The following is a 12,158-nucleotide window of genomic DNA, read 5'->3' on the forward strand; positions in this document are numbered from 1 at the left end:
TAGCACATCTGCGTCTTTGTCATCCAAATCAAAGTAATCCTGGTAAGAGTCTGTGTTGTCCCAGTTCTCTACAGGCGTCTGTGTATCGAAGTCAAAAGTCCTCCTGGTTAGAGTCTCTGTTATCCGAGTTCTTCCATCTTGACTGCATCTTTCGGGAATGTAAACAAAGAAGCGCCGGCTGTGTACGTGTTGTTGCTGATTTCCTTTGCAAAATAGACGCTTCGCACCGACAACTTTCTTCTTTGCTTGCTCAGCTTCTTTCTCCATAATGCAATGAACATAATTGCAACAGATTCACCAACACAGATGTCCAGAATACACCCAGAATGAGATGAAAACAGCTATTTCGTATTGGCTTCAATGTGGAAGGCATACCCGTGTTCCCCGGGCTACATCACGCGCATACGTCATCCTCAGAGGCGTTTCGAACCGGAAGTTTAGCAGCAAATTTAAAATTGCACTTTATAAGTTAACCCGGCCGTATTGGCATGTGTTGCAATGTTAAGATTTCATCATTGATGTATAAACTATCAGACTGCGTGGTCGGTAGTAGTGGCTTTCAGTAGGCCTTTAATGCTGAAAGGTACATACAGGTTTTGGAACAACATATGCTGCCATCTAAGTGCCGTCTTTTTCATGGACGCCCCTGCTTATTTCAGCAAGACAATGCCAAGCCACATTCAGCACGTGTTACAACAGCGTGGCTTCGTAAAAAAAGAGTGCGGGTACTTTCCTGGCCCGCCTGCAGTCCAGACCTGTCTCCCATGGAAAATGTGTGGCGCATTATGAAGCGTAAAATACAACAGCGGAGACCCCGGACTGTTGAACAACTGAAGCTCTACATAAAACAAGAATGGGAAAGAATTCCAATTTCAAAGCTTCAATAATTAGTTTCCTCAGTTCCAAATCGTTTATTGGGTGTTGTTAAAAGGAAAGGCCATGTAACACAGTGGTGAACATGCCCTTTCCCAACTACTTTGGCACGTGTTGCAGCCATGAAATTCTAAGTTAATTATTATTTGCAAAAAAAAAAAGTTTATGAGTTTGAACATCAAATATGTTGTCTTTGTAGTGCATTCAACTGAATATGGGTTGAAAAGGATTTGCAAATCATTGTATTCCGTTTATATTTACATCTAACACAATTTCCCAACTCATATCGAAACGGGGTTTGTACTTAAAATGCTGGTCAAAATTGTCCAAAATGTATTGCGCCAATAAATTAGAGGATTTTTGCATTTAATTAAAGAACATTTGTAGGTTTAGATTAGGCGATTGTTGTTGTGACTTTGCATGGCCCTTGAGACACTTGTGATTAAGTGCTGTATAAATACATTTGGATTGATTGATTGATTTGATAAAATCTTACCAATGAAAAAAGTAGGATAAAGCACGCACTCTATGTTGGTGAAGTAATTGAAAAGGTAAAAAACGGAAATTCAAAAAAATGACATTGTTTTTTCATATTGCTATTGTTATTCAAATGTATTGTTGTTACCGCTACTATTGTAGTTGTTTATACCTGGTTGTTATTTTAAAATATATTTAAAGTTGAGTTTTGGTGATACCGTACAATAAATACTCATGTTTTCAAATGAATGAATACTCGGGTTTTCAGTTATAATTTTAATATAAATCAGAATAATCGTACTTAATATTTTTTGCCATAATTATCCAACGTTAGGCTGAGTAGGCAAGGACTTCACAATACAATATTTATCACAATACAATAGTCTATTGCGAAATTCTACAACAGTGAATCTCGAGCTGTGGTACGCCAAAGAATCACTTAATTAAACACGTTTGTTTCCCCATATTCAAACACAATGTTACTGTTCAAACTGTATGCAATGGTCAACAGTGGTCAATAATATTTAATATACTTGATTAACAAAAGCCCCTGCATGTTTCTAATGAATGTTTAGGCCTACTATGCTACTGTATTTTAATATTGGTCATTATGGTGGTACATGGGGAGCCAAGTTTTTTTCTGATGTGGTACTCGGTGAAATACATTTGATAACAACTATTCTACAAAGTTCATTCAGAAATGTAAAATACAGCCTAAAGTACAAGTTGTAAATATGTACACTAGTAATAAATAATTGGTCAAACTGTGTCTCAAAACTAAGTAATTCAAATGATCTATTTCAATTCATTGCATTTGTACAGAAAGTGGATCAAATCTCTTGCAGCTTAAATGTAAAAAATGTGTCCGAACTTTCCACCTCTTCCAAAAAGGTTTTGTGATATATTTCCTTTTAGATTTTTTTTCTCCACGGCCAGTTTGTAGTATCCTAATGCCCATCGAAACAGATGATTTTCTTATTCTAGCTTCGCTTGTCAGAGTCTAAGAGAAGTCATGTAAACATTGATCCATCATTCTGGCAAGGCACTAAATGAATGGCCATGAAACACTACACACACACACATACAGTACATAAAATAAAGTGTGTTTGTGTTGTTTGTGTTTCCCAGAAGAACTTCCCCCTCAGTTAGGGGGGAGCTCCATTTTGAAGCAGAAGACTATACAGCCCCCCCACATAAAAAAGGAAGAGGAGGAACTCTGCATCACTCAGGAGGGAGAGTGTCTTCTAGGACGAGAGGAAGCTGATTACACAGACTTTCCACTGACTGTTGTCTCTGTGAAGATTGAAGATGATGAAGAGAAACCACAAGGAGACAACCTCTTAGCTCCACTCTCAGATAGTGAGGCTGAAGACGAGGTTGAAGAACCTTTGAGCAGCGATACAGACTGTGAAGATGATATGAGGACTCACACTGACAACAAACACTCTGGATGCTCTAAAAAGAACAGAGGTAACAAATGTTTCAGCTGCTCAGTTTGTGAGAAAAGCTTCACTAGAAAGAGCAATTTGAAAGAACACATGAGAACACACACAGGAGAAAAAACAATGAGCTGCTCAGTATGTGGTAAAATCTTTGTTTCCAAACAACGTTTGACTCAACACATCATGACACACACAGGAGAAAAACCATTCAACTGTTCAATTTGTGGCAAGAGCTTTTCTATAAAGACCAATTTGACGCAACACATGAGAACACACACAGGAGAAAAAACATTCCATTGTTCAGTTTGTGGCAAAAGCTTTTCTCGAAAGAGCAATTTGACTCGACACTTGAGAACACAAACAGAAGTAGAAACATTTAACTGTTCAATTTGTGGTAAAAGCTTTTCTCGAAACATAAACTTGACTCAACACATGAGAACGCACACAGGGGAAAAACCATTTACCTGTTCAGTTTGTGGTAAAAGCTTTTCTATAAAGAGCAACTTGACTCAACACATGAGGACACACACAGGAGATAATCCATTTAAGTGTTCAGTTTGTGGTAAAAGCTTTAGTCAAAAAATCAATTTGACCGAACACACGAGAACACACACAGGAGAAAAAACATTTAAATGCTTAGTTTGTGATAAAAGCTTTTCTCATAGCAGCAGTTTGACTCCACACATGAGAACACACAAAGGAGAGAAACCATTTAGTTGCTCTGTTTGTGGTAAATGCTTTGTTTCCAGACAGGGTTTGACTCGACACATAATGACACACACTGGACTAAAACCCTTTAATTGTTCAGTTTGTGGTAAAAGCTTTTGTCGAAACAGTGATTTGACCCAACACATGAGAAGACACACTGAAGAAAAACCATTTAGTTGTTCGTTCTGCAGTAAAAGGTTCCATTGCAATGCATATGCGGTAAGACATATAAGAACACACTTGGGAGAATAGTCATTCCGCTGGTTAGTTTGGAGAATGTTGCTTATATTTGTGGCGACATCCTCTTAAACACAGGACCTCCTTGAAATAAGTTAACTGCTTCTTTCACAAATAACAGACGACTCGTACAAATTGGGTTTATCTGGAGCATAATCTTCTCTTCTAGTGACCCCATGTCTTCTGTCTATCTGAATCTTTCCTGAATAGTAAGATAGATGATGCTTGCAGTGCTTGGTTACTCCTTCAGCCGAGACAGACCTGATGACTCTAACTGGGGAGTAATTGTAGTCTTCTTCAGTGAGGATTTTACCGCCTCCAGAATGTCTGACTTTGAACACCAACAACATGAATCGATCTGCCTGAAACTACACCCTCCAGGTTGCCAGGGGCCTCATGTATTTAAGACTTGCGTGGATTTCCTACAAGTAGTGGCGTATGCCCAAACCTAGAATAGGTCTTGAGTACATACAAATTCAGATGTATTGACATAAGCTCATGCAATAATCCATGCTCATTACTTTTATACATCCCAGATAATGTGGAATTGAGCGCGCACATTCTTGTCACGCCCCCCATTTAAATAGGCAAATCATCTATAAATTAGCCATGCGCCTGTGATCTCCCACTCTGCAAACACAAAGATATTCAGCAAAAAGGTGACAAAGAAGAATTTCACCGACAATGAGTTAGAGGTGCTTCTTGCTGGAATGTACAAATGTTCTCTATTCCACTTGTTGCAAGTGTAACGGGTGTGCATTATCTTTACCAGTTTAATGCCTTTTTGGGTGCACATCCGTTAACTCCTGTATGTTCTGCTTTATGTTCTTTGTTTACTGGGACGCGGACCACGGCCAGCTACTGGTCGCTCATTTTATCGAAGACATTATGGTGGATTTGTCTGAACAAATCAACAAAAGGCTCAATAAGGCTGTGTAACATACATACAGTCTCCTCCACACAGCACACGGGTTTCAAGCTCCTTTTATCAAATAAACACAAAGAAAACCCTGTAAACTAATGTATACAAAGTTTGTATATTCGATTGACACATGTTCACATCTTTGACATTCATAGTATTACATGTATAAAACAAAGTTTGCATTGTAGAAAAGCCAAAATAAATGTTCAAAAATGACAAGTAAAATAATACATTACCTCCTCTAAGCGAGTCCAAGAGGACCACAAGAGTGATGACACTAGACTAGAGGTTTCTTAAAGAGACAGTACATGTATTAAAGCTTAAGTCTGTATTGCTTGTGTTCCGTCATGTGACTTCTTCCCGGAAATGAAAAACAGCACTACGCCAACTCTCTTAAGTACGCAAGGGGCCTAAATCTTCCTGCAAAAAGGTTGCATTTCGTGATACAACTTCACTTGTCATGTTTTCTGCCTTGCCATTGTTGCACGCGCCGTTTACATGTACGAGTGTTTTCCCCCGTTTTTATCAAAACATAATCTCAACATTGTGTGTGTGCTTTAAGCTACATTTATGATTGCTGCCTTTGGTATAAGCTTACCGTATTTTTCGGACTATAAGTCGCAGTTTTTTTCATAGTTTGGCCGGGCTCCAGTGCGACTTGTGTATGTTTTTTTCCTTTTTTATTATGCATTTTCGGCAGGTGCGACTTATACTCCGGTGCGACTTATACTCCGAAAAATAAGGTAATTATTTTAGGTTTCATTTGCCGAATTGGTGCTTTACAAAACACTGGTAGCAAAAATGTGTTTTAATAAATACAAATAATATCAAGATGATACTTAAATGGGAAATACTAAACGTTAAAAGTATATCAAACAAACCTTTAATGGAGTGATCACTGCAAACTTGTGCATTCTTTTACTCCGCTCTTTGTTTCGTAAAATCTTGCACTCTTCCGCCCTTTTTGATTACCTCTAAAGGAACTCTGAAGTAACTTTTATCGTTTTCGCGATTTGAACGGTTCGTACAGTCAAAAACAAGGCAATCATCGGGCATTTTTCTACGAGAAAGGCTCAATGGCGCCTAGTAGACATTGAGAACATACGCTGGCTTGACCACCACGCATATTTAACGAGCCGAACGAGACGTCATGTAAATTTAAGCAACACAACATTTTATTTTGGAAATAAAATCAGTCTGAGGAGTAATTGTTTGACATTTCTTTATCAAAACAACATCCCCTCTGTGTGTCACCAAAGTATCCACAGCTTGTAGAAATGTGCGTTTGACAGCCATGAAATTGGCCTGAGGCCCATTTCTACGTTTAGTTCACTTTCGATACATCTCTACTTTTGACGTGAAAAAGTACTCACGCAAAATGCACTTCAAAGTCGAATGGCCCTGATGGGATCTCAGCAACTGTACCTAAAAGCTGTGTGCTGGAGTTTGGCCCAGTACTTGCCAAACTCTTACAGATACACAGTACAGGCCAAAAGTTTGGACACACCTTCTCCTCCTTCAATGCGTTTTCTTTATTTTCAAGACTATTTACATTGTAGATTGTCACATCAAAACTATGAATGAATAAATGTGGAGTCATATACTTAACAAAAAAAGGTGAAATAGCTGAAAACATGCTGTGTATTCTAATGTCTTCAAAATAGCCACCCTTTGCTCTGATTACTGTTTTGCACACTCTTGGCATTCTCTCGATGAGCTTTCAAGCACACCTTCTCATTCAATGCCTTTTCTTTATTTTAATGACTATTTACATTGTGGCATCAAAACTATGACACCTGTGAAGTGAAAACCATTTCAGGTGACTACCTCATGAAGCTCATCGAGAGAATGCCAAGAGTGTGCAAAGCAGTAATCAGAGCAAAGGGTGGCTATTTTGAAGAAACTAGAATATACAACATGTTTTCAGTTATTTCACCTTTTTTTTGGTAAGTACATAACTCCACGTGTGTTCATTCATAGTTTTGATGTGACAATCTACAATGTAAATAGTCATGAAAATAAAGAAAACACATTAAATGAGAAGGTGTGTCCAAACTTTTGGCCTGTACTGTATCTGGACACAAAGACCGTTCCATGGTTCTGGAAATAGGTCCATGTTATTGATAGCTGTACCTATGAAAGGAAAAAAAGCAAGCTCTGGTAACTATAATCTTACATGTTTGAGGCCCATTATATCCAAAGCCTAATATGTTTACAAACATCAAATTCTATCTGATAACCAGTACAAATTCCGTGAGAAGCGATCAAAAATGTTATTGTTTTCTTATGCCACCCAGTGGTGGAACAATGCTCTTGACAGGCAACAAAAAATTAGAGTTCTTGTCTTAGACATAAAGAAAGTGTTTGATTGAGAATGGCCCAACTGACCTCATTGTGTATCCAAAGAGACCGACATGGTGAGGTATCATCTTTCTGAACAATCATCAGTCCGTGGGACTGGATGGTTCCACTTCTTCAGCACTGCCCCCTTTCTGCTGGTCAATCACATCCTTACTTTGTTGTTGGTTTTAACAATTGTTTTCCCTTATGACTGACTTAAGGACTCTGAAGTAACGTTTAAAAAAATAATAGAACAAATTTCCACAGGTGTTTCAATATGTTTATTTTCTTCCATTTTATGGAATGATTTTGGTTTATGTGACGTTGCGTGTGTTCACTTCCTGTTGTATGTAGACACGTCATGTATGGATCTTCATATTTACCTTTACTGTATAGTAGTTGTGTTGTAATATCTTACTTTGTCTGGCTATTAATGATAGTCTGGCAACTACTGAAGGTATTTTTCTTATGACCACATTTTGAAGATTTATAGAAGATATTTGTACTTATATAATCACTCTGTTGCTGTTCTAAAAGACATGTTTGTTCAGTGTAGGTTTTTGTATCACTTTCTCTAAATAAAGATGACGTTTTAAAAAACTGAGTATCACCAGTCCGTGAGTTTATCCGGGTGCGGTTATCAAGAACAATTGTACAATCATTTTCATTTGAAGCAGTAAAACTGTCGGAAGTTTTCAAGGAACGTTATTGTCATACCAGCAAACATGAGATGGTACTGAATTTAGTACTACAAGAACAATAGTACATACATAATAGTTCAAATATATTGGGATATACAGTAGTGTGGAGGGAGGTGTGGCCAGCAGGAGCAAAGGTCACCGCCTCTGTCTGTGGTGCTGAGGACAAGCACCATCGGATGGATGTGCTGACGGCGAGACACAGCTGACAGGTGATTAGATTTCCCAGGTGGTACGTGTTAATCTAATCATCTGTTGTCTTTAACAGTAGGCGGCCGAGAGCAGGAGGGAAGAGAGGATACGGACGTGACTGAAAAGTCACGTTCTGCTGGAGAAAGACTTTGACAAAAATCTATGCACATTAAAACTTTGTTAAAACTGCACGCTTGGCTCCTGTGCCGCGTCTACAGTGGAACTGCTAGAAAGCAACTTCTACAAGTAGTTATGATAGAAATGGATTATGAATAGAAATATTGTTACCCTGTAGCGCAAGTAAAATGAAGAAATGATGACAGCAAACCAAAGCGAATAAAAGCCCAGTTCAGCCAAGTCGGGATGACAAGAGCACCATTGGAGTTCAGCAGTCTAACATCTCCTGGAAAGAAACTGTTCCTCAGCTTGGTGGTCCTGCCATAACAATAAAAAGCAGAAATCATCATTAGAGTCAACGTGGGGAAAATGTGACACCATTTTTTTATTTTTCAACATCAAAATTTGATTAAGTGCAAAACTTTTGGCCCTAATTTGGCTTGATACGCCTTACCACCACAAATAGATTGCAGTTCCGTGGGAAACACTGGGCTCTTTGGAATTAAGTTGTGCCTGCGTGAGTCATTCAGTGCAATGACAGTTATGTGAAAAGGGTGAGTAAGATGTTGAAGATCATATTGTCAATGGAAATGTAAACGACGAATAAAGAAACGTGATGATGTGGTCCTGAAGGCTTCACCTGGCCAGGATCTTCAGCTCTCACTGGATCGGTTTGCAGCGGAGTGGGAAGCGACTGGGATGAGAATCAGCACCTCCAAGTCCGAGTCCATGGTTCTCGCCCGGGAAAGGGTAGAGTGCCATCTCCAAGTTGAGGAGGAGATCTTGCCCCAAGGGGAGGAGTTCAAGTACCTCGGAGTCTTGTTCACGAGTGAGGGAAGAGTGGATCGTGAGATCGACAGGCGGATCGGTACGGCGTCTTCAGTAATGCGGACGCTGTATCGATCCGTTGTGGTGAAGAAGGAGCTGAGCCGGAAGGCAAAGCTCTCAATTTACCAGCCAATCTACGTTCCCATCCTCACCTATGGTCACGAGCTTTGGGTTATGACCGAAAGGACAAGATCACGGGTATAAGCGGCCCAAATGAGTTTCCTCCGCCGGGTGGCGGGTCTCTCCCTTAGAGATAGGGTGAGAAGCTCTGACATCCGGGGGGAGCTCAGAGTAAAGCCGCTGCTCCTCCACATGGAGAGGAGCCAGATGAGGTGGTTCGGGCATCTGGTCAGGATGCCACCCGAACGCCTCCCTAGGGAGGTGTTTGGGGCACGTCCGACCGGCAGGAGGCCACGGGGAAGACCCAGGACACGTTGGGAAGACTATGTCTCCCGGCTGGCCTGGGAACGCCTCTGGATCCCCCGGGAGGAGCTGGACGAAGTGGCTGGGGAGAGGGAAGTCTGGGCTTCTCTGCTTAGGCTGCTGCCCCCGCGACCCGACCTCGGATAAGCGGAGGAAAATGGATGGATGGATGGAATAAAGAAACCTTGAAAGGGACAAGCGGTAGAAAATGGATCGATGGATGTTCTGCGTGTTTTTTCTGTGTCGTGAATCATTAACTACTCCTTACCATGAATTGATTAACGTGGACCCCGACTTAAACAAGTTGAAAAACTTATTGGGGTGTTACCATTTAGTGGTCAATTGTACGGAATATGTACTGTACTGTACAATCTACTAATAAAAGTTTCAATCAATCAATCAATCAAATTGTTAATGTTTATGTTGCGGTTCTCTTTGTCTATTATGTAAGCTTTTCTTTTTATTAAAAAAATAAAAACATTCAAAAATCACAGCACGTGACCCCGCAGAAACAAAACAAAAAAGAAGGAAAGAATGAAAGGTCTTTGGCCTCGCACATGCGCAGAACCGACCGTATTTCCGGAAGTGAAAGGCTCGAAAAATAAAAACATTCAAAAATCACAGCACGTGACCCCGCAGAAACAAAACAAAAAATAAGGAAAGAATGAAAGGTCTTTGGCCTCGCACATGCGCAGAACCGACCGTATTTCCGGAAGTGAAAGGCTCGGTGAGAAGCAAGATGGCGGACTGAGTGGCTGTGGGTTGCCCGTTTCAAACTGCTGTGTAAAGTCACAGCAAATATAGAAACAAATACATCAAGGATTCGATTTTTCTAAAGCGCCCGAAACGGAAGTTGAGTTTGGAGCGATGGAGTGTTAGCTGAAGTGAAGATTGAAGACGTGATAGAAGATAGACGACTACTGCTATGCTAAGATGGCGACGTCCGCTAAAAGAGAACATGAAAGAGAATCAGCGCCACCAACTTCCAGCAAATCACCAACGGAGATAAAGACGAAAGATGAAGGTGAGTGAGTTGAAGTTTTGTCATTTGAAAGTTATTTCAAGCCTTTAAAATCGAAATTAGCTGACCTTGTTGAAGAATGTAAAGAAAGAGCCGCCATGATTGTTAGCTTGAAGAAGGCAGTGGAGTTCACATCAGAGGAGATGAAAGAATGCAAAAGTCAAATGAAGAAAGTGGAAGAGCAAAACAAGCTTCCAAAGAAATCAATGAAAGATTTCAACCATTCTTCATCACCAAGGCGTTACTGCTCGCTACGACTTCAATCCAAGTAGAGTGGAAAAACAAGTTGATTTTTAATGCTTATTTGTGATACATTCTATCAATTAAACCATGTCCAATTGTATTTACAGTCTGCAAATTATGTGAAAAAACAGTCTAAAATGCCATAAATTCAGTCAGCCATTTTGAATATTCCGCTCCAAATTTTATAAGCCTTTGTTTATAAATTTCAACATTTACAAACAGTTGAGAAATAATAATCAAAGTACAAAAACAGTACAAAATTGGCCATTTTGAGCGTTTAATTGACCCCACAAATGTGATGCTCCAGAAACTCAAAAAGTACAGTGCTTTTCCTTCAAAAATAAGGACATTTCAATGTGACCCCAAACTTTTGGGGTCACATTGAAATGTCCTTATTTTTGAAGGAAAAGCACTGTACTTTTCAATGAAGATAACTTTAAACTAGTCTTAACTTTAAAGAAATACACTCTATACATTGCTAATGTGGTACATGACTATTCTAGATGCAAATGTCTGGTTTTTGGTGCAATATCTACATAGGTGTATAGAGGCCCATTTCCAGCAACTATCACTCCAGTGTTCTAATGGTACAATGTGTTTGCTCATTGGCTCAGAAGGCTAATTGATGATTAGAAAACCCTTGTGCAATCATGTTCACACATCTGAAAACAGTTTAGCTCGTTACAAAAGCTACAAAACTGACCTTCCTTTGAGCAGATTGAGTTTCTGGAGCATCACATTTGTGGGGTCAATTAAACGCTCAAAATGGCCAGAAAAAGAGAACTTTCATCTGAAATGCGACAGTCTATTCTTGTTCTTAGAAATGAAGGCTATTCCACAAAATTGTTTGGATGACCCCAAAATTTTGAACGGTAGTGTGTATATATATATATATTAGGGCTGCAACTAACAACTAATTTGATAATCGATTAATATGTCGATTATTACTAAGATTAATAATCAGATAAAAGAGACAAACTACATTTCTATCCTTTTCAGTATTATATTGGGGGGGGAAACAGCATACTGGCACCATACTTATTTTGATTATTGTTTCTCAGCTGTTTGTAAATGTTGCAGTTTATAAATAAAGGCTTATTTAAAAAAAAAAAAAAGTAGCCTCTGCACATGTGCATAGCATAGATCCAACGACTAAATTAATCACCAACTATTTTTATAATCGATTTTAATCGATTAGTTGTTGCAGCCCTACTTCACACCATGAAAACAACTGCAGACATGAATTGTAGATAAGACTAATATATGTAGCAGGAAATCAACTGCAAACTAACTTATCCTTTTCTCATTAGCGTCGCAATCACAGCAGCACGGCACTCGTTGTGCCAATCAAATGCGTTACTTAGCGATGCACGAATAAGTCCAACTTTGTCTTTCACCGATTAATGCTTAATTTGTGGACCCCTCAGATGTAAAAACATGATGTGCCTCCAATTTTTTCTTATCTAAATCCATGTGAGTTTCAAATTAAAGTACCAGTCGAGTGGAAAAACAATTTGCCTCTGGGGGCGGCGTGGCAAAGTTGAGAGAGTGGCCGTGCCAGCAATCTGAGGGTTACTGGTTCAATCCCCACCTTCTACCATCCTAGTCACGTCCGTTGTGTCCTTGAGCTAGACACT

General features: G+C 39.5%; 1 protein-coding gene across 2 annotated transcripts in view; it reads left to right on the top strand.

Moving 5' to 3' along the window:
- The window catches only part of LOC133632454 (zinc finger protein ZFP2-like), a 56,723-nt gene that overhangs the window by 34,134 nt on the left and 10,431 nt on the right, over positions 1-12,158 (top strand). The window contains exons 2-3 of one of the 2 annotated variants that reach the window (XM_062024870.1): positions 2,479-2,820; positions 7,066-7,583. In XM_062024870.1, coding sequence (XP_061880854.1) covers positions 2,479-2,820; positions 7,066-7,214 — 491 coding nt within the window. In that variant the 3' untranslated portion in view covers positions 7,215-7,583. Of the gene's footprint in view, positions 1-2,478; positions 2,821-7,065; positions 7,584-12,158 lie in introns of those variants that run through there. The other variant, XM_062024868.1, reaches the window with a different exon arrangement.

The sequence above is a fragment of the Entelurus aequoreus genome, linkage group LG17 (assembly GCF_033978785.1).
Source record: "Entelurus aequoreus isolate RoL-2023_Sb linkage group LG17, RoL_Eaeq_v1.1, whole genome shotgun sequence".
In the NCBI taxonomy this organism is placed as follows: domain Eukaryota; kingdom Metazoa; phylum Chordata; class Actinopteri; order Syngnathiformes; family Syngnathidae; genus Entelurus; species Entelurus aequoreus.